General features: G+C 59.5%; 3 protein-coding genes across 3 annotated transcripts; 2 read left to right on the top strand and 1 right to left on the bottom strand.

Moving 5' to 3' along the window:
* Positions 1 to 561: 561 nt before the first annotated feature.
* MUS81 (MUS81 structure-specific endonuclease subunit) lies at positions 562 to 7394 on the top strand. The gene is made up of 16 exons (XM_049616441.1): positions 562 to 1923; positions 2012 to 2141; positions 2382 to 2467; positions 3028 to 3126; positions 3249 to 3317; positions 3480 to 3565; positions 4076 to 4216; positions 4394 to 4489; positions 4579 to 4700; positions 4797 to 4894; positions 5463 to 5579; positions 5680 to 5775; positions 5941 to 6069; positions 6145 to 6248; positions 6821 to 6904; positions 6999 to 7394. Exons 1-16 carry the CDS (start codon positions 1789 to 1791, stop codon positions 7063 to 7065), a joined length of 1659 nt encoding a protein of 552 aa, XP_049472398.1. The 5' UTR covers positions 562 to 1788; the 3' UTR covers positions 7066 to 7394.
* A 38-nt stretch (positions 7395 to 7432) lies between these two features.
* Positions 7433 to 14941, bottom strand: EFEMP2 (EGF containing fibulin extracellular matrix protein 2). The gene is made up of 11 exons (XM_049616567.1): positions 14807 to 14941; positions 14365 to 14482; positions 14086 to 14134; positions 13239 to 13445; positions 12527 to 12649; positions 11935 to 12051; positions 11675 to 11794; positions 10134 to 10253; positions 9920 to 10046; positions 9259 to 9454; positions 7433 to 8146 (listed from the first exon to the last, which is right to left on the bottom strand). Exons 2-11 carry the CDS (start codon positions 14473 to 14475, stop codon positions 7985 to 7987), a joined length of 1332 nt encoding a protein of 443 aa, XP_049472524.1. The 5' UTR covers positions 14476 to 14482; positions 14807 to 14941; the 3' UTR covers positions 7433 to 7984.
* Positions 14942 to 18370: 3429 nt separating this feature from the next.
* CTSW (cathepsin W) lies at positions 18371 to 21763 on the top strand. Its single transcript, XM_049616537.1, has 10 exons — positions 18371 to 18489; positions 18757 to 18841; positions 19652 to 19765; positions 20152 to 20306; positions 20399 to 20495; positions 20587 to 20667; positions 20774 to 20899; positions 21098 to 21162; positions 21248 to 21451; positions 21534 to 21763. The coding sequence occupies exons 1-10, from the start codon at positions 18403 to 18405 to the stop codon at positions 21642 to 21644; spliced, it is 1125 nt and encodes a 374-aa protein (XP_049472494.1). The 5' UTR covers positions 18371 to 18402; the 3' UTR covers positions 21645 to 21763.
* The last annotated feature ends 4 nt before the right edge of the window (positions 21764 to 21767 follow it).

The raw sequence follows: 21767 nt of genomic DNA, 5'->3' as shown, positions 1-21767 counted from the left end.
ACACAGTGAAAAGGGGAAATAGATATTAAACCAGACTTGACTCTCGTTCTCGAGTTGACAGCCAGGCTTACGTCTAACTTAATACCCGGGAGAATTAAGACACAGCTTTGTGTGGGCCTATGTTTCAAACAAAACGGATGAGGGTACGGGAGTTTTCGTTGGCCTCGAACAATGACAATGGCCATAAGCTCTACAGAAACACATAAAGAGTCGCAAACAAGGGAACTGGGGACATGGATCCCATCACTGGAATAAAGGATGTAAATGAAGGGTTGCAAGTCCGGTCTTCCCGACCGGGAGTGGGGGCCCCTCGCAGGGCATGCCGGGGATTGTAGTCAGAGACATCCTGCTGCACCGCCCACCAGCCGAGTTGCCTGGAGCCCCAGGTGGAGGCCGCCGCTCGACCCCCAGCCCCGTAAACGACCCTGCCAGAAAAGGAGGCTGGCTCCACTTTTCTCAAGCCTCGGGGAGTTTCCAAGAGCAACAAGGAGGGGGAGAGAGACTTCGAAGTTACCCTGGAGACGCGCTCCCGCCCGCCCCTAGCCACGGGATGCCCTAGATGTCCTTATTAGGACAAGAGACTAGAGGGGGTGGTGCCAAACCGAAAGCCCGATGGAGGCTCCTTATAAGGCAGCCTCGGGAGGGAGGCGGGAGTTCGGAGCTAGCTGCGGGGGGGAAGGGGGGGAGGAGGGCGTGCAGAATCCCGGCTGGGCGGAGTCTGAAGGGGCGGGCCTGGAGCTCCGGCGCCCTCCTCTCCGCTCCTCGAAGGCCCCAGACCTGCGCCTCGATACTTCCGTAAAACAGCTGGGGAAGGCTGTAACTTCCCGGCGAGATCCTCGAGCCGAATTCGGCTGTACTCGTCTCTCAACCTGGGTTCCTTTTGCATAAGCCTAAACCTAAACCTCCTTGAGGGTCTCTCATCTCCAATGAGTCACGAAATCGACATGTTCTCCCCTTCCACCCTTGTCCGGGCTCTTACCTCCAGTCGGTTCCCCTGAATCCAACCACATGCCCATCTCAGACTCCCTCCACACACCTGCCCTGAGTTCTAGCATTTCCTATTTGTCCCTTTTCAACTTGTTCTCTGTTCCCTTCCGTCCTCCTAGCTTTGGCCTTCCTAATACGTCCCCTATTTTGCGCCCCTCCCCCACTGCTGGGCATCCACGCTCCGCTCCCTCCCAGTTCAGGACCTCCGTTTCTTCGGAGGTCCTTCAGCATCTCCTACATTACCTTTGTATCTCCATCCCTGGAGCCCTTTCTAGATGTCCCTACTGCAAATATAGCTGTATTCATTTGTCCCTCCCCCCCCCCACCTCTCCGTTTCTGAAAACCCCGTCTCCAGCCTCCTCAGCAAAGGTGAGACTGAAACTGACAGCCTCAGGTTACTCGGTGTTAAGCACCACCCCAGCCAGCCCTCCCAGCCACACGGGGGCGCTGTCCGCCTTCCTGTCTCGCACAAAGAGGACCCCACTCTTGAATCTGGGATGGAGGAAAGGGCGGGTCAAGGCTCCGAGGGTCTGGGTGGGGCCCGCCCCGAAGGCTGGTTTGGGCCGGGAGGGGCGAGGGGGTGAAAGGGTATAGAGAAAGCTCTCAGCACCAACCACTTGGAGTACTGCAGGGGCGGGGAGGGCAGCGGAAGGCTCGTCTAGTTAGTACCCCGCGTGGGACCACGTGATTGGAGAGGTTCGGCCCTAACCCTTTCGAGTCAGGTGTTCGAATCCCGTCTCCAGAACTGGCGGCGTCCCATTCCCGTCGGCGCGAGGCGCCAGAGGACCCGCCCTGGGGCTCATGGCAGCGCCGGTCCGCATGGGCCGGAAACGCCCGCTGCCGGTTTGCCCCAACCCGCTCTTCATACGCTGGCTAACCGAATGGCGGGACGAGGCAGCCAGTAGGGGGCGCCGAACGCAATTCGTGTTTCAGAAGGTGGGTCCCGGCTTAATGGGGACAGGTGCGGGCGGAACCAGACAACCAGGCCCGCCCTGACCTAGTACCGTACCCCCACCGCCGCCAGGCGCTGCGCTCTCTCCGGCGGTACCCACTGCCTCTGCGCAGCGGCAAGGAAGCAAAAATCTTACAACACTTCGGAGACAGGCTCTGCCGTATGCTGGATCAGCGGCTGCAGCAGCATAGAGCATCAGGCGGTGAGCGCTGGGGTCAGGAGTCGGTGGTCCCCGAGTCTCCCCCCGGGAGCAGTCTCCATAATCATCCGGTATGCCTTAGCTTCAGGCACCTCACTCATGTCCAAGTTGCTGTTTAAGCTCAGGCTAGTGGCTGGCTTACACACGGAGCCTCACCTGTCTCACCTACCACGTGAGCTGGCAGCGTCTCAGACCTTCCCACCTGTTGGATTCCGTGGGGTTGACTGTCTTCTGCTCCCGCAGGTGACCAGGCTCCAAGTTCACCATCTGGAGAGAAGAGTCCAGCTCCAGAAGGGCCACTTGCCACAGCCCAGGACTCTTCCGTGCCAGTGAGGAGTGGGCAAGGGTAGTGAAAAGGAAAATGGGAACAGCAGGAGTAAGATTTTGTGGCTTGGGGGACTTATCAGGCCTGGGTACAGATCTCCCACCAGTGATGCCTGGCCTTGGGCAAATGATTTATCCTCGTACTTCGTTTTCTCCTCTGTGGATGGAGATACCGAATGAAAACAGAGTCAGTTGAGGAGTTCCACGATCAGGCTATTCAGGGGGCCAAGCCCAGTAAGTCGTGGGCATTGCTATTGTTGGCTTTTCCTTACTACTTCTGTTGTGCAGTGGATGGTACAACTGAGGCTGGGTCAGGCCAGTTACACCCCTGACCCCCCCCCCCCCCCCCTGCCCCCATCCCCCACCCCACCCATCCACCGTTTCGCTGCAGCTTTTACAGGCCGGCCCATCATCTGAGCCATTTTACAGATAGGGAAACAGAGGCAGCTTGCGTGACTTGTCTGGAGCCAGGCGCTGAGATAGAACCTGAACCCCAGCCCTGCCAGGGATTCAGTCTCTGATGGCTGACTGGTTTTCCTCTTCAAAGCCGCTGTGTATCTTTCAGGTTTCAGCCCAGCCCAAAGCAGGAGGCCATGGCAGCTACCGGCCCACTCGGCACTCGGGAGCACGGGCAGTCCTGCTTCTGCTCTACAGGGAACACCTGGTGAGCGCTTGGTAGTCCCAGGAGTCAGGGGAAGTCAGGCAGTGGGGCGTGAGGCTCCTGGAAGCGACTGGACTGGCCCCAGTGCTGAACCCGCCTCGGTTACATTTCTGCCTTGGTTCCAGAATCCTAGTGGTCATGGCTTCCTGACCAAGGAGGAGCTTCTGCGGAGGTGTGCCCAGAAAACTCCCAGGGTGAGCACTGAGATGGGAAAGGGTGGAGCCGAGTGGCTCTTGATGAGACCCCGAGTCCACCAGAGACTTCTCTTCTTGGGAGCAAGCAGTGGTTTGGGGCCCAGGGAGCTGGACGTGTGGTAGTACCAGGAGCTTTCTAAGGGTCTCCTCCCCTGTGGACAGGCGGCCCCTGGGAGTGCTCGACCCTGGCCAGCCCTTCGCTCCCTCCTCCACAGGAACCTGGTTCTCAGGACACACCAGCCAGCCAGGTAGGGTCAACTACAGGAGGTGCAGGGGGGGAGATGTGGTATGATGTTCCAAGTGGGGCCCTACAGTCACCCAGCTAATCTCAGGCCTCGTGCTGTTGAGATAGGTGGGGGAGGGAGGACTGTGCTCCCAGGAGCCCCCACTGTTGGAGTCCCAGCAGGATCCGAGAGGAGAGGGTGCCACAGGTTACTGTAAGAGCAGACAGGCTTTGCTGGAGGACACGGCATTTGTCGCGTCTCAGAACGTAGTGGGGAGAGACGCAGAAAAGGCGCTCCGGAGAGAGGGAAAGTCTGTCTGAGATGTGCTTGTTGCAGACTGAGAAATATCCCTGGGCAGGTCCACAGGATGCTGATCCGGGGAGCAAGAACACAGCATGGGGGCGTGGAAGCCACTGGACTTGTTTGTGCAGGGTCACCGAGGCTGGCGAGGCCAGCCTCGCTGGGGGCCGGCGGGAGAGCCTGCCAGGTGTGAGTGAAAAAGGGAGGTCTGTGTTCCTCTCCTCCATCTCCCAGGTACTCGTTGACCCCTGAGGGTCTGGAGCTGGCCCAGAAGCTGGCTGAGTCAGAGGGCCTGAGCTCACTGAATGTGGGCCTCGGACCAGAGGAGCCCCCTGGGGTGGAGCCAGAAGAGCCAGGAGCAGCCTCCGCTGAGCTGTGAGGAGGAGCGGGGAGGGGGACGACAGGGGAGAAAAAGGGGTCCCAGAAATGAGGCCAACCCTGTCTCCGTCAGCTATAGCTGAGCTCCCCACCCACTGTGGGTTGTCGGGGGGAACCTGCCTGGCACTGGTGTTCTGGCCTCAGACACACCAACGCCCCCTCCCCGCCTTGTAGTGGCGCCAGCGAAGGGAGTGCCCAGCAGCTGTCACTGGAGCTCAGGCCTGGAGAGTACAGGGTGCTGTTGTGTGTGGACATCGGTGAAGCCAAGGGGTGAGTGGGGTGGGGGAAGCGAGGGGGAGGATGCTGGGAGGCGGCACGATCAGGCGTCCTGATCTAGGCCTCTGGTCTCGCAACCCCAGGGCCGGGCACAGGCAAGAGCTGCTCCTCGAGCTACAGCGGCTGCGTGTCACCCACACGGTGCGCAAGCTGCACGTTGGGGACTTCGTGTGGGTGGCGCAGGAGACCGAGCCCGGAGACCCAGGTAAGGGGCATGGACGGAAGGGCAGGTAGCAGAGGCCGGGCCCGGTTGGGGGGTGGGACACGCAAACCAATAGAACCCTTCTTGGCTTCCTGGCAGCGAGACCTGGGGAGCTCGTCCTGGACCACATCGTGGAGCGCAAGCGGCTGGACGACCTGAACAGCAGCATCATGGATGGCCGCTTCCACGAGCAGAAGGTTCCCGTACTGGCCTCACTGTGCTCCCAGTTCCCTGTCTGCTCTAGGGCTCCTCCTCAGCCCAGAGGAGCCCGGGGCACTTCCGGGTGGCCTCAAAGCAGAGTTCCCGTTAGAGGTGCACCCAAGCAGCCCCAAGATCCGACCCGTGGAGCCCCTGCAGGCACGCGGGAGGGGCTCAGGGTGACTGGACCAGACTGAGGAGCGTATTCGAGTACCCTCGGGTGGCCGGCCCCTGCAGTCCGGGATAAATAGGACCCAAAGCTCCAGGAGCGGGACGGAAGCAGCTCAGTCTCGGTGCCGGCTGCTGGGCTAACTGCGTAGTCAGGCCACGTGTAGGCCAACAGAGGTTTGAAGAACGGGCACCATTCAGAGACGGTGGAAGGGGTGTCCGTGCAACGAGAACGGTGCGAGCAAAGGTGGAGGCCGCTCTAAGACAGGCAGAGACGCTAGGGAGGATGAGGAGGTGGGTTGGTGGGCCCAGGGACCCGTGACGATTTTGAGCGTGACAGATAGACAGCTGGCAGGTGGGCATCCGGGCCTGACCCTGCCCGTCTGTCTGCCTCCTCAGTTCCGGCTGAAGCGCTGTGGCCTGGGGCACCGGATATACCTGGTGGAGGAGCACTGCTCGGCGAAAAACCTCAGCCTTCCGGAGAGCACGCTGCTGCAGGCTGTCACCAACACTCAGGTGAGCCGAGGGGGCAGGGCCAGGCTGGCAGGGACCCCGTGGTCCACGGCTCCCGCCAGGATCCCCTCCTTCTCTTGGGTGGGCTCCTCCTCTTCCCCAGGTCATCGACGGCTTCTTTGTGAAGCGGACGGCGGACGTTAAGGAGTCGGCTGCCTACCTGGCCCTCATGACGCGGGGCTTGCAGAGACTCTACCAGGTGAGCGGGTGTATTTGTCCTCGAGCCCTGGGCTTCCCCCAAGGAAGGTGAGGGAGCAAAACCTCTGTTTCTCAGGCCGGCTCACAGAGGCCTAGGATCGGGCAAGGACTGGCTGGGGGCTGTCCCCTAGAGCTCTGTCCTGGCCTCAGTTCCCTCTTCCCTCAGGGCCATACCCTACGCAGTCGCCCCTGGGGAACCTCCGGGGACCCTGAATCAAGGCCTGGGCCCTCTCCAGATCCTCTCTGCTCACTCCTCACCTTCAGTGACTTCAATGCGGGAGCCATCAAGAACAAGGTACTGCCTCTACCCAGCGCCGCCTTAGGTGGCCCGGCCCCGGACCACTCCTGATACAGTCCTCCCCCGTCCCAGGCCCAGTCAGTGCGCGAGGTGTTCGCCCGACAGCTGATGCAGGTGCGCGGTGTGAGTGGGGAGAAGGCAGCGGCCATAGTGGACCGGTACAGCACCCCTGCCAGGTAGGCCTGCAACAGAGCCTCTTAGGGGTCCTCTGCCTCTGCCCTACCTGCGTGGAATCCAGCTCAACCAGTGCTTTGCAGGGGGGTCTGGCTCTTCGAGGGCTGGACAGACCCGACTGAGTTCACGGAGAGGAGTTAGTGGACGTCAGATGGTAAGGAAAACAGAGCCAGCTAGGACCAGACAGTATCTCAGCCACTAAGAGGGAGGGAGGAGGGAGGGAGGGAAGGGAGGGAGACATTCTGCCTGGTGCAGCAGAGAAGGCTTCTGGAGGAGGGGTTGGGCCATGAAGACTGGGCCAAGAATGGCCATACTTGGAGAACATTTGCAGCAGCACGAAGGGAGTGTGAGCTGGATAGAACAGGGCCTTGAATGCCAGGCTCAGGAAGTGTAGCAGTGGTCCTGACCCCTCTACCCCATGCTGACCTCTTCTGCCTGTCCCCCGTGATGCTGACCTCACCACTCAAAGTGGGCCAGCTGTCCGCTGTTGTCAAGCTTTAGAAACTCAAACACCACCACCCCCCCAGCCCACCGGCCCCCCTTGCCGCCCGTGCCCTCCCCCCCCCCCCCCCAGCCTACTGGCCGCCTATGATGCCTGTGCCACCCCCAAGGAACAGGAGTTGCTGCTGAGCACCATCAAGTGCGGCCAACTGCAGAGGTGACGGCAAGGAAAAGGACCCAGAGGGAGTGGCTGGGGCTGGGTTGCTCCGGCCCGGGGCCTGAGCCTCACCTGCCTCTCTCTCTTTGTGCAGGAATCTGGGACCCGCTCTGAGCAGGACCTTGTCCCAGCTCTACTGCAGCCACGGCCCCCTGACCTGAGCCATGCCACGAGGCCGACTCCAGCCCCCACCTTCACAGGCTAGCCAGCCTTTTAATCGGAATCTTTTGGGCTACGATAAAAGTGTAACTATTTGCAGCCTCATGTATTAGGAAGGTGGTGCCAGGCCCCAGGGGCCTTGTGAAATATCCAGGCAGGAACTGGGGAGACCAGCAGGTCCGGTGATTTTTAAACTGAGCTCCTTAGGACCCTAGGGCTCCCTGGTGGAGCACTGAGACCACCCGGGAGATGGAGTAAGCAAGGCACTGCAGCTTGGAATCTAGTCCTAGGTCATCAGGCTTCCCTGATCAAATAAAATTTCCTTCGATGAGAGGTTCTGGAGTTTGGAAAAGAAAAGTTTGAAAAGCACTCATAGTCTGATTGCCTCATTTTATGGATTGGAAGACAGAGGCCCGGGAAGCCACGAGGGTCGAGCCAAGTTGACAGTTTGAGGCCAAGCTGGGATTGAAACCCAAGGCTTCCATCGTCTACAGTGGGGTTTCCCAGGCCCCCTGCAGACCAGTCAAACCCCAATTTCTGGGCTGGGTCCTGGAGTCTGCAGCCTCATTACCTCCTACCTTCTCAGAGCGATTCTAATGTGCGTGGTACCTAGACCAATCCTGGCTTGGGGCTGCAGTTCCCGGTTCTTATCCATGGGGCCCTCTCAGCCTGAACAGAGACACCCCCCCTGTGGGTGGTGGACCCTCCTCCCACAGCCTGGTCCCTTCCCCGGTCTGGGGTTCACTACAATGTGACCCACCCCCCTCAGCCACCAGGACTCCTTCTTTCTCCCTTTATTGCCTTTCTCTTTCTACTCTTCACAACAGCATCTTCCCTTTTAGCCGAACACAGTCATCCCTGAGCCCCCGGCTCTTCGGCTACAGGAAACCTCTCCCTCCCTGAGGGCTCCCCACCCACACCTCAGAAAGTGTAGGCCCCCACGAAGACGGTGAGTCTCAGTACAGAGCTGGCCCGGTAGCTCATGAGGGAGTTCATGGTGACCATCTCGAGGTCCAGCACGTACTCCCGGGGGCCTGTCACAGGCCGGGCGAGGACCAGCATGGCGCTGACATTGTTGATTTGCTGCAGGGCACAGTGGGTGGGGGGACATGCAGATTGTGTCAACCTACGTGCCAAGACCCTGCCCTGGCATCCCCTCCCTGTCCCTTTTCCTGCACCCACAACCAGTTTGCTTTGAAGTAGAAAGCCCTAGCCAGGCTGGGACTCCAGGCCCTCATCTGGCTCTGTGACACCCTTGACATCTCCTCTCTCGTGCCCCCAGGCTCCTGCCCTCAGAGATCTCCCACTGGTGGGGCGCCTGGGTGGCTCGGTGGTTTAAGCGTCTGACTCTTGGTTTTGGCTCAAGTTGTGAACTCACGGTTCGTGGGTTCGAGCCCTGCATTGGGCTTCACGAAGACAGCGCGGGGCCTGCTTGGGATTCTCTCTCTTTCCCTCTCTCTCTCTGCCTTTCCCCTGCTCATGCCATCTCCCTCAAAATAAATAAACTTAAAAAAGAGAGAGAGAGCGATCCACCACTGGTATTCTTCCCACCTTTCCCATCTAGTTCTTTTGTCTAACCGGGGTCAACTGATGATTCAAGGTGAGGGTGGGAGACTCTTGGGAGTGGTGGGGCCTTTGGTGACCTGGAGGAGGCCGACTTCCCTTCAGAGCATTCAGTTTGGGAAAGAGAAAACAACTGATATCCGACAAACCCTTGGACCCCTCTTGTTGTCAGTCACACCAGGACCCCTCCCTCCTATGGTTCCACAGGCAGAGAGCTGGACTCTTGTACCGCAGGCCCCCGCACCAACCCCCACTGCCTCTCTCTCCAAGGCCCAGCTTCATCGGTTTGCCTTCCTCAGACTCCGCTGCATCTGTCACCTGGGCTGGCCTCTCATGCCAGTGCCTTGTTCTAAAGGTGAAGAAATTTGAGGCCAGATATGGAAGCCGGTGCAGGGACTCAAACCCCAGCGTCCGAAGGCCCCGTTAGAACTGTATTTAACAACCTGCAGTTTGTGCCAAGGGAATTTAGAATACCCCTACCTTTCTACAGAAATTGCACCTCCCAGGGGGCGGGGCTTTGAAAGAAGAGGCGGGACATGGTGATAAAGCCGAGTCTCCCACTTAGGGTTTCCTGGAATTCAATTTTGGATTATGCATATCAGTTGAAGGGTGGAGTTAGGGGAAAGCCTTACCCTAATGTAGAAGTCCCCCTGCGAGTTTCCCGCACGGATCTGAAAGGCATTGTAGGCGCCAGGGTAGACAGAGGTCGCTTGGATCTGGAACACATCGGCGGGCACGCTCCGCTCCGAGGTGATGCTCATGTAGCGGTGTACGATGGACGAGGGCTGCTCCCGGCACAGGGGGTTGGAGGCCGGACAGAGGCAGCGACTAGAGGCCCGGAGACGAGGACATGAATGAGGTCCTAGCCCATACCCCAGGTTTGGCCCCACCCCTAGAAACAGGGATCCCCAGGGGCGCCTGGGTGGCTCAGCCGGTTAAGTGTCCGACTTCAGCTCAGGTCACGATCTCACGGTTTGTGAGTTCGAGCCCCGCATCGGGCTCTGTGCCGACAGCTCGGAGCCTGGAGCCTGCTTCCGATTCTGTGTCTCCCTCTCTCTCTGCCCCTCCCCGCTCGTGCTCTCGCACGCTCTGTCTCAAAAGTAAATATTAAAAAAATAATAATAAATGGGGATCCCCAAAGGATCCTCCCGCTCCTGCTAGAACAGTATGCATGGTTTAGCCATGACGGACTACAACTCCCATCGGCCCTCGAGGCACTAGCCAGGCAGAATAGCAGAGGCCTCTGAGCGTTGCAGTTTCTGGGGCAGGGGGGAGCTGTGCGAGTGGACTCACTTGTCCGACACCTGGACGTAGGGCTCCACGCAGCGGTTGGCGTCCACGCAGCGGTAGCCCCCGTGGAAGTTGACACAGGTTTGGGCCTCAGAGCACTGGTGTGTGCCCGACTCGCACTCATCGATGTCTGTGTCAGGGGAAAGGGGCTGGAACCCAGACGTCAGGCCACCAGCCCCCGATACCACCCTGCCCGCCCCACCGGGGCAGCCCGTACCCTGGCAGAGACGCGTGGCCAGAAGCTGGTAGCCCTGCGGGCAATGACAGGAGAAGCGGCCGGGTTCGTTGACACAGCGGTACTGGCAGAGGTAACTGGAGTAGCCGCACTCATCGATATCTGAGGGGGAGTGGGGAGGAGGGCTCTGGGCCAAGGGCAAGCCTCTCGGTCCGGTCCCACGGACAACCGGTTACGGAGAGAGCCCCGGCCCGATGTCAGGCTCAGTGTGGAAAGACAGAGGGGGGTGAGACCAGCCTAGCAAAGCTCAGTAAGGGGACAGAGGATTCAAAGAAACATCTGCCCAGACCGCCCAGCCCACAGGCCTCTCTGCCCCAGCACCGCAAGGCGATGCTAAACGAGAGCACTGGGAATCTATAGGTTTGGCAACTCGCCCAATTCCTGCAACCCACAGTCAGCCTAAGCATACAGTCAGTCCCGTCCCGCCAACTGCGAGCTGCACAGGCAGGAGCCAGGTTTTCTGCTCTGGCTCTCCTCATGATGCCCAGCACCGAGCCAGGTATCAGTGGGGCCTTACACAGCGGCAAAGCAGAACATAAACAGGGTACACGGCCAGCTGACAGGGAGTGAGAAGTCCGGAGCGGAACCCTGGTGCCATCTTACCCTAGCTGTATGACCCTGGGCAAGTCACGTAACCTCTCTTTGTTTGAAGGATGTTATGCTTACTTTTTTTTTTTTTTTAACAATCCTCCCACTAAAGCTCAGGGGAGATATTCCCATGCTCGTTTTGCAGAGGAAGGAAACATTCATACTTACATCAAAGGGTTGTTGGCAGGATTAAATGTGGCCAAGTATGTACAGGAAATGCACTGCACAGGCAAGGTTCTCAATAAATGGTAGTTCGCCTTAAAACGTCGTGGCCTGGGGGGCGCCTGGGGGGCTCAGTCAGTTAAGCATCTGACTCTTGGTTTCGGCTCAGGTCATGATCTCACGGTTCGTGGGATCGAGCCCCGTGTCGGACTCTGGACTGCCAGTTCAGAGCCTGCTTGGGACTCTCTGTCTCTCTCTCTCTCTCTCCGCCCCTCCCCCAACTCGCTCTGTCTCTGTCTCTCTCAAAATGAATAAATACACTTAAAAAAAAAAACAACAAAACCACGTTGTGGCTTGGAACTTGATGAAGCCTGTCTTGTCACTCCCCACATAATCCTCGAGACAACCCCATTTTACAGAAGTAATGGGCTCAAAAGAGTGGCTTGCCCTAGTCCAGGATTCGAATGCAGGGCAACCTGACCCGCAAAGAGGGGAGGACCCACGTCCTTTGTGGGTCTCCCCGCCGAGCTTGAGCTTCCGTGCTTCCTGCTGCTCCCCTCTGGGCCTTCCCGCCCCAGCTGGGAGTCCTGGTGGGCGGGTCTGCAGGTGCCCTACGATCAGCCCCAGGGTGGAATACACAGGAGGTACACGAGGGCAGAACGGATGTGACCCGGAGGCGTCCAAAGGACCACCGACCGTGTGGCAGAAAACACGGCATGGCGCGGGACCCGGGACAGCAACAGAGGCACAGGTGGTCGATGCGGAGCTCTCACCATTGCAGGAAAAGCCATCCCGATGCAGCTCGTAGCCCTGGTGGCAGCGACACAGGAAGGTCCCATAGGAATTGAAGCAGCGCTGCTCACACGGAGCCCCCATGTCGCATTCGTTCACATCTGCAAGTGCAGGGGCAAAATGGGAGGGGTGAAAGCCAGGAAGCAGCCCGCTTTACCTAGGCCGCTCAGAAAGAGAGCTCCTCTGCCCCGTACCACCCTGCCCAGGATCCAGGAGCTGGCTCGGCCCGGCCCAGCCTCACCTACACAGGAGCGGTTGTTGGGCCCCAGCTGGAATCCCGGCTCGCACTGGCAGCGAAACGAGCCGGGCAGGTTGACACAGCGGTGCTGGCAGTAGCGGTAACGGCACTCGTCGATATCTGCGGTGGAGGAAGAGGAAAGAGCGCAGAGGGCACAAGTCACGCGGGCCTCGAGGCCTCACCGCTGATAGTCTTTTTTTTTTTTTTTTTGAGAGAGAGAGTGCGCAAGTTGGGGAAGGACAGAGAGAGGGGGGCAGATGAACCCAAGTGGGCTCCGTGCTGACAGCCTGACGCGAGGCTCGATCTCACAAACCGTGAGACCGTGACCTGAGCCAGAGTTGGATGCTTAACCGACTGAGCCACCGAGGCACCCCCTCACCGCCCACAGTCTTGCCTGGGGCCGGGGGCGGGGGCTGGGTTGGGCCAGGTCAGCCAGGACTCAGACATATACCCTCACGGTCCTGTGACTGGCGACAGGAAGGCAGAGGTGGCGGGGGACTGGGGCAAAGCCTGACGGTGGGCCAGAACAGGTGCAAGGTGAGAGCCAGGCCAAGGGCACAAGGCAGAGACTAGAGGGTCTATTCCCCGGACTCACCTACACATTCGGGCCCGATCTTTCGATAGCCATCGGGGCAGGTACACTGGTAGGAGCCAGGTAGGTTATGGCACTCCTGGCTGGGGCGGCAGTCATGCAGGGCCTGGGCACACTCGTCCACGTCTGCAGGAGACACCATTCAGCCCCCACTTGGGAGCCCATGCACCACCCAACATGACAGATACCTCAACACGGGAAGACACGGGTCAGGTACCACTCACGGGGTGTGTGAGTTAAACCAGAACTCTCAAAAAAGGAGCTCACGGATTCGACTCAACAGTCCGTCAGCCTGGGAGCCAACAGGAAGGGCACCCCTCACCTGTGACATTCCCATGCCAGAGGGGCATTAGGAGGTAAGGCCCTGCCCGTACTCCCAGGAACACTGATTCCAGGGCCTTCCTCCAAAGCCCGTGGCACCCAGAAGCGGGGTCCAGATCAGGAAGAGGGTAGAAGACAGAAGCTGAGAAGCAGAGCTCTTGCAGTGTGTGTCCAGCAATCGGGGAGGGGGCTCCAGATGCTGGCTGGAGCAGTGGGACAGGAGCAGGGGCCACGTGTGGCAGGCCCCACACAAAGCGAGGATCTGGATGGCATCCCAGTAGCCCTGAAGAGGCTTTCGAGCAAGGGAGGAACTGAGGTCTGAGTTTTTAAGATGCAGTGACAGATGCTTGGTAGGAGGACTGGAAGTCCCCGAGTCAGGGTGACCCTCACTCACCCACACAGCGCTCTTGCTCATCAGGTTCATAGCCTGGTAGGCAGGGGTTGGGATGTTCAGCAGGGGGCACTGGTGGTGGTGGTCCCTCGCCGTGAAGGTCATTGATGACAGCGGCTGAGCGGGGCAGGCACAGGTAGCCCCCATAGTGGTTGATGCATTTCATCTCCCCCTTGCAGGCCTCGGGGATGGTCAGGCACTCGTTGACATCTGTAGAGAGGGGCCTGCTGGGCACAGCCAGTCTCCTGGGCTGGCCGTGGGGTGGGTGGCAGGCAGGAGCCCAGCTTGGCCTTCTATAAGCTGTGTGACCCAGGCAAGGCCTTCCCTCTCTATTCAACAAGCTAAAGGTGCTTGCCCAGGACCCTTCCCCAAGCCTGCCGGGGCTGATGGTGGGGCGGGGTGGCCGTTCCCATAGTCCCCCCCCCCCCCATTCTCTTCCCCCAAGAGGGTCTCTATCCCTCCCCAAAGCCCTGGCCCTGGCTCAGCCCAAGAGTGATGTGCAGGCCTCCTCACCCACCCCACAGACACTGCCCTCCCAGGACATGATGGGACAAAGCTACATAGAAGCGTGATTAGAGGTGCCAGGACCCAACTCCTCTGGGCAGTGCCCTGTTTGTTCTCCTGCCTACTGAGGGGTGGGGGCAGGGTGTCCTGAGTTTCTCTGAGAGGGAGGGGCCTGCATGGCTTCTCCACCCCTAACTGAGCTGGCCCCCAGGGAATCAGAGCTGGCTTCCGCCAAGCCAAGCTGGGCAGAGGACAGGTCATCGGGCTCCCAGTGCTGCTCTCGGAGCTGAGGCCGCAATCCCCTTCCCAGTTCCTGGGGATGGGTCCGTCCCCCAGGCGCACTCACCCCGGCAGTGCTGGCTGTCGGGGTCCCACTCATAGCCATCTGTGCATTCCTATAAAGGGACCAGAGATGGCCAATAGTCCTTCCCAGTCCCCTTCAAACGACCAGGCCAAGATCAGGGCCTGAGCCTGGCCACCCTCCCAGCCTGCTCCAAACAATGGCCCCCCAGCCGCTTCACCAACCAGGGGAGGGGAGAATCGTCCCCAGCAGCAGCCACCCCAGGATCCTGGTCTCTGTGTCCCTACCCAGCCCATCCCAGGCCAGTGGCCCCACGGTCCCCACCGTGTAGCTGTCCGGCTCCTCCGAATCCTGGGGAGATGCTGCCCCCAAAAGCAACAGCAGCAGCGCCCAGAGCAGTAGAGAGCCGGGGAGGCAGGAGGCGAAGGGGAGCATCCTGGGGCTGGGAGGTGGTGGGCGAGGGGGTGGGGTGGGAGGTGATTAGGGAACTTCTGCCACGCACCCCCCATTCCCTGTACCGGGACTCCGAGCCCTGGCCCGAGCCGCCTCCCGCTCGGAACTGTGCTTGGGGCCCCGGAGCTTCCCAGGGCCGCGGGCCCACTCCTCCCGCAGGCCGGGGTTCGGGGCCCACCCGCCCCGGGGCCACCCCGCCCCCGCCCGGTCCCCCTGTGGCGCGGGCCGAGGAGCGCGGGCCTCTCGGCTCTGCGCTGACGCCGACTCGGCCGAGACTCCGGCTCGCGCCCTCCCCCCACGGACGGCCACTCACTTGAGCCCGCGACGCCCCCGCGGCCCGGGTCTCCGGAGGCTCGGCTGGTTCGGGCAGTGCCTGAGGGCAGACGGACGGGCGGACGCCGCAGCTCCCTGGACGCGCGGCCCCAGGAAGCGCCCCCCGCCCGCCCGCCCGCCGCGGCGCGGCCCACCCCGGCGCCTCCGCCCGCCCCTCGGCGGATTCCTGAGCCCGCGCCAGGGGGAGGGACCCCGACCCCCCGCTTCTCCGCCCCCGGCCAGCCGCAGGCCCCCACCCGGTCCCCCGCGGCGCTGCCCGGAGCCGCCTCCCGGCACAGGGCCAGGGTCCCCCTAGCGCCCGATCCTGGGGGCATGGCCTTGATGCCAGGCCCCCAGACCCAACCAGGGGAACCCCCAGGCCCTCACTTTGCGCACCCCAGAATGTCATCCTGTGCACCTGGATCCTAATCTGGGCTCCTAGAATTCCATCCTGTGCACCCACATCTAAACGCCGGGGCCTCCACACTCTGCGCCTCCCAGAAAGTCATCCTGGGCACCTGGACCCCACCGAATCCCGGGGCTTCCGGACCCTCACTCTACGCCCTCCAGAATTTTATTCCGTGTACCCGGACAGTCACTCTGTAAACACCAAAATTTCATTCAGGGTCCCCAGACCCTCGCCTGAGGACGTTCCCAGGCCCAGAACTGTTCATGTCTGTCCCTTCTCGCCTCCATCTCTAGGGCTGTCAGCCAGGTGGTCCCTTCACTCCAGGACCGCCTCCTCCGAACAACCCATCTGGGAAACTACAGCAGTTTGGAAGCGGGGGCGGCAGTTCCCTTTTGGCCCAGAATGAATGGAAGCCCCTGAGAAGGCGGGCAGGGCTGAACTTGGGCGCACAGGACGCCAGGGTCCGGGGCCAGTGCCTTACCGGCCCTCCTCCCACCCAAACGCGTCCCCCGCCCTCCCCCGCCACCTCGGGGTTCGGCCTTCTCTCCCGAGCAGGGCGCGCCTTTCGGGGAGGAGTTTAGGCGGAGTCGGCTCCCAGGAAGGGGCGGGGCCTCGTCCTGCCCACGTCTCAGGGCGGGGCCAGACGGGAAAGGGCAGCGAGTGCAGGGATCTCCCGCGTGGGGCCGAAGACGTGCGGGAACTGTTGAGCCCTCCCTTCCCTTTCCCACCCTTGTTTATCCTCACGATCGCCCCCAGTGCGGCCCCGCCCAGGAAGAGGGTGTGCCGACGGGGGCACGTGGGTACCGATATCAGCCCTTGGGGTTCATTGAAGAGTGTACCCTCCACCCCCCAGACCCTTCCCAGCCACAGGGGCGAGGACGCTAACAACAATAGCTCTTTGAAACCAAAAAGACAGACAATAACAAGTGTTGGCGAGGATACGAAGGAATTGGAACCCTCATACACTGTGGTCCTCTTTGAAAAAGTTTGGAAGGACCTCAGAGTGTTACCACATGACCCGGAACTTTCACGCCCATGTATATACATACCCAAGGGAATTGGAAACCTGTGTCCATAGGAAAAGATCTATACACAACACTCAGAGCAACGCCATTCATAAAACCAAAATGTAGAAACAACCTAACGCCCATTAATTGATGAATGGATAAACAAAATGTGGTAATATGATGGAATGTTATTCAGCCACAAAAAAGAATGAAGTACTGATATGTGCTCCGAGGATAAATCTTGAAAAAATACTACACAAGGTGAAAGAAGCCAGACACAACGGTCCTCATGTCCCATATATATGACATCCAGAATGGACAAATCTGGGTGACAAATTAGGGTTTGCCAGGGGAAGGGAGGGCTAATGGACATGGGTTTCTTTTGGGGTGATGAAAATACTCTGAAACCAGATGGTGGTGATGGTTGCACAATTATGCAAATACACTAAAACCACTGAATTGTACGCTTTAAAAGGGTGAATTTTATGGCATCTGAATTATGTCTCAATAAAGCGGTAGTTAAAAAATAACCAAAGTAATAGTTCTTAGGGCACCTGGGTGGCTCGGTTAAGTGGCCGACTTCGGCTCAGGTCACGATCTCTTAGTTTGTGAGTTCCCGCATTGGGCTCCGTGCGGATCCTGCTTGGAATTCTCTCTCTCTCTCCCTCCCTCTCTGCCCCTCCCGACTCTATCTAAAAAATAAATAAACTTAAAAAAATGGGGTGCCTGGGTGGCTTTCAGTTGCGTGTCCAACTTCAGCTCAGGTCACGATCTCACGGTTCATGAGTTCAAGCCCCGCATAGGGCTCGCTGCTGTCAGGACCAAGCCCGCTTCAGATCCTCTGTCCCCCTCTCTCTCTCTGCCCCTCCTCTGTGCTCTCTCTCAAAAATAAACATTAAAAAATAAAAATAATAGTTATTACTAAGATATATAACCTTTCTGGGCACCAGCGTGCATTTCATGCAACCCTCCTGCCCAGCCAGGGAAGGGGTACCGGTATCATCACCCTATTTCACAGATGAGAGAGGCTGAAATTTGCCGAGGCACAGCCAGAGTGGGAAGGACAGGATTTGAACTCAGGCACTCTGATTCCAAGACTCTCTGGGTTCTTTGCCCCAGAGTAGAGTATTAAGAGCCCACCATTTTGAACACCTCTTCTGTGCCAGCCGGGGTCATAGGTGCCCCACGGTCATCCCACCCAAAGGAATTGTTGCTGCCACTGCGAGATGAGGATCCGAGGCTGGGAGGGGAATGGCTGGGTGCGCAGTTGGCCAGACTTGAGCCTCCATCTTTGTGCTTAGACCTCAGTGCACCTGCCACTCGGAGTTGCCTCCCTGCAACGCTTCTCCTGACCTCCAGGACACAGACTTCCCCTGCCCTCACCCCTTCTGCACCCCATCTGGCCCCTCAGGCCCACCCAGACCCCTCATCTCCACCCCCAGACTGTGAGAAGAATGAGGACCAGAAGGCAGTAGCTGCCGCTTACTGTACCCTAGAGCCTGAACTTTCCTGTTCAAAACCCGCCAACAACCAATTGTTCGGTCTACGAACATCCATAAAGATTGCTCTGTGCCCAGCCCTGTGCTGGGTGCTGAGGACACAGGTGTATCAGACGCTTCTTGTGTGGCTGGGAGGCAGATGCCGAGCGGGCACAGGCACAGCAGGGGCTCAAGGGGCTGCTGGTTACATCAGAGGAAGGGCAACAGGGAAGGCTTTTTGGAGGGTGACCCTTGAGCTGACTGAGCTTCCCAGGATGAGCAAGAGTACTTCTCCAGGGGGCACCGACCGCCCTCCACCCCGACCCAGGTGTCAGGAGCCTGTGACACCCACAGCCCCCTGGATTTTCCCGTCATGACACTGATGGCCGTACACGGTCACTCCTCACTTAGGATCTGTCTATTCCTGTTTCCTTAAGGACAGATCCACCTCTGTATCCCTAGAATTGCCCAGAACAGGGTGGACAGAGGGCCTCTGCTGAATAAAGAAGAAGGGTGGAGTGGGCAACAGGCAGGCAGAGGGCTGCATAGGACAAAAGCCTGAAGGTCTGAGGTAGCTCCTGTGTGGAGGGGTCCACCCCTCCCAACCTGGTTTCCCCTTCGTGGTTTCTCCAGCTCCGCCCCCTCGGCCCCTCCAGCCTGGTTTGCACAGCTTCCTGCTCCCGGTACTCTTGTCTGCAGCATCATGGCAATTACTGTCTACCTTCCCTGCTTCCTGGTCCTGTCTATGGCCGGCCTGGCTCAAGGCATCAAGAGCTCCCTTAGGAGCCAGGTAAGTGCCCCCCACCTGCTTCCCATACCCTTCCTCCCGCAAATCCCATGCCTGGGTCTCACCCTTTCAGAAACAACAGCCTTATTCCCATTTCTCAGGGGGGAGCAACTAAGGCTGGAAAAGTGATTGACATGCTCAGGGAGACAGAGCAGGCTAAGCTGCTGATCCCCAGCCCAATCCCTGCAAGGCCGGGGTGAGGTGGGGTCCCAGCAATGACTCCTCACCCGCTCTCCCCTCCCACTCCCCACCCCCTTGGTTCCCTGCTAGGACCCAGGACCCCAGCCACTGGAGCTGAAACAGGCCTTCACATTGTTCCAGATCCAGTACAACCGGAGTTACTCAAACCCAGAAGGTATCACGGGGCATGTACATCTCTGGCCCAACCCCCTTCTCCCATTTAATAGATGAGGAAATCAAGATTCAGGGTGGGGAATCGGCTTGGCCAAAGGCACTCAGCAGGACAGTGGCATGGCTGGGGGTGCACTCCCCGGTTTCCTAAACGTACAATCATTCCTAATCATTCTTTGCTATGAACTCGGAGGGCAGGCAGCAGCTGTCGGGGGTCTGCCCTGGACGGAGAGGATCCCTCGCCTCCACAGCCACTTTTCCTCTGCCTCCAGGCAGCGGGCTGACTGCTGCCGTGAGTTCACTCAGAAACACCAAGCTGGGAACTCACTCTCCATGCACGTGAGGTCGCAGCCCTGCCCCTGCCCTCTCTGGGTCTCATCTTCCACAGGGGAGTGGCCTGTGGACACCTCTCAGGCCAAGCTGCCCATGCCACGGGCCTGAACCCCCACTCCTTCCCCACCTTCATCACATTTCAGCTCCGAACCTACAATCAGAGGTGTGAATTGAAGGTGGAGAATGTAACCTGGCAGGAAGCCAGTCTCTGATCACCCACCTTTCCTTTCTGAGTCACTCTGCCTTTCTTCAGACCCTTCACTTATCTTCTCCGTGGGTGGGCAGAGATGTCCCCCTTGCTGCCTCTGGGGAAAACCCAACCCTAGACAGGCTGGAGAGCCACTTCCTTGGCCTGCAGCGGCCACAAGAGAAGAGTGAACGCTCACCTGGGTGAGTGTGGGTGGTAGGATGCCCAGCCAGCGGCCACTTCCTGCCCACGGGGGCTTAGGAGGCAGCTTAAGACAACCCTCTTTTGGTCCAGAGTATGCTCGCCGCCTGGACATCTTTGCACACAACCTGGCCCAGGCTCAGCAGCTGGAGGAGGAAGACTTAGGCACAGCCGAGTTTGGGGTGACTCCATTCAGTGACCTCACAGGTAATGGACACTTCCTGGACCCTAGGTGGTAGGTGGGGAAGCAGTGACTTCTCCAGGGATACTGGCAGATGGACAGGGCAGACGTTCAGCTTTCATTTCCCAGAGAGGAACCCTGAGGGCCAGAGGCCTGGTTGCTTGCCCCAAGTCACAGAGAGCAGGGTCAGGTCTGGGCCCCAGCCCAGTTCAGGGGCAAGGCAGCAAGTGCACGGGGATGCATCCTAGGAAGAAATCTGGCTGCTCTCCGGGCCTCGACATCCACGCCGGTCTCCCAGGGTATTATGGGGACTCAAATAACCGAGGATGTGGATGGTTGGGAGTATGCGAGGCAGGATGTGGGGGAGAAGGGGTCTAAGTTGTGACCCTGGTGGTCCTGTCTATACCCCCAGAGGAGGAGTTTGGCCGGCTCTACGGGCATCGGAGGATGGATGGAGAGGTTCCCAAAGTGGGCAGAGAGGTAGGGTCTGAAGAGTGGGGGGAGTCAGTGCCCCCAACCTGTGACTGGCGGAAGTTGGATGGAGTCATCTCATCCGTCAAGAAGCAGGTACCTGCCCCAGTCCGGCCTAGTCCAGCCCTGGGGGTGGAGGGACGGCGGGGCAAGGCCCAGAAATCTCTTCTCCTGCCCCCCTCGTGCAGGAAAGCTGCAGCTGTTGCTGGGCCATGGCAGCGGCAGGCAACATCGAGGCCCTGTGGGGCATCAAATACCGCCAGTCCGTAGAACTCTCCGTGCAGGGTATGGCTGACAGAGTGGGGCAAGTGACGGGGGAGAGGGAGGTGCGGGGGACCAGGGCATAGTCAACCCCCATCGTCCCTTCTTGCACCAGAGCTGCTCGACTGTGGCCGCTGTGGGGATGGCTGCAGGGGTGGCTTCGTCTGGGATGCGTTCATAACCGTCCTCAACAACAGTGAGTGCCCTGCCTCTCCGGGCAGCTGTGGTGGAGGTGGGGGGAGGGGGGAGGGGGGAGCAACATTCAGGAGCTGAGCCTCCTCCCTGGCCTTGCTTATCTCCAGGTGGGCTGGCCAGCGAAAAGGACTACCCATTCCAAGGGCAGGTCAAACCCCACCGGTGCCTGGCCAAGAAGCATAAGAAGGTGGCCTGGATCCAGGATTTCATCATGCTGCCGGACAACGAGCAGAGTGCGGGCAGAGGGGAGACAAGGGCAGGCATGGGGGGAGAAGGACAGGGATAGACAGACCAGGATAGAGACAAACAGACTGGGCTACAGACAGAGATGGAGGGACAGAGAGGTGGAGGGTGGGGACGGGAGGTAGAACCACGAGCCAAGAACAAAGGGCACAGAGCAAGCAAGGCCTAATGGCACCTTCCACCCCCAGAAATCGCCTGGTACCTGGCCACCCAAGGCCCCATCACCGTGACCATCAATATGAAGCTCCTGAAGGTGGGACAGGATCTAGAATGGGGGTGGGGGTGGGGAGAGGCATCTAGGGGAGGTGGCCTCAGACTCAGCCCCTCTGCCGCTGCAGCTATACAAGAAGGGTGTGATCGAGGCCACGCCCACCTCCTGTGACCCTTTCCTCGTGGACCACTCTGTCCTGCTTGTGGGCTTTGGGAAGAGCGAGTCAGTGGCGGACAGGCGGGCAGGGGCAGCCGGAGCCCAGCCTCAATCTCGCCGCTCAATCCCGTTCTGGATCCTGAAGAACTCCTGGGGCACCAAATGGGGTGAGAAGGTGAGAAGGAGACCTACTCAGGGGACGAGGCAGGGTAGGCCTCCCCCTACCTTCTGGCCCTGAGGTCCCCTTAACTTCCCAGGGCTATTTCCGGCTGTACCGAGGGAATAACACCTGTGGCATCACCAAGTACCCGCTCACTGCCCGTGTGGACCAACAAGCGAAGAAGCGCCCAGTGTCCTGCCCTCCCTGAGCCTGCGCGACTGACCCTCAGCTCTGTCCTGCTATGCCAGCTGTCTCCTCACCAGCCCTACCCAAGGCTTTTGCCCGTCCTCTTCATCTTGCTACAGCTTGAATAAACCAAGATAAGCTCCCT

This window comes from Panthera uncia, chromosome D1 (assembly GCF_023721935.1).
Source record: "Panthera uncia isolate 11264 chromosome D1, Puncia_PCG_1.0, whole genome shotgun sequence".
NCBI lineage: Eukaryota > Metazoa > Chordata > Mammalia > Carnivora > Felidae > Panthera > Panthera uncia.
The sequence above is the reverse complement of the archived record's forward strand: the minus strand, read 5'-3'. Positions and strand labels throughout refer to the sequence as shown.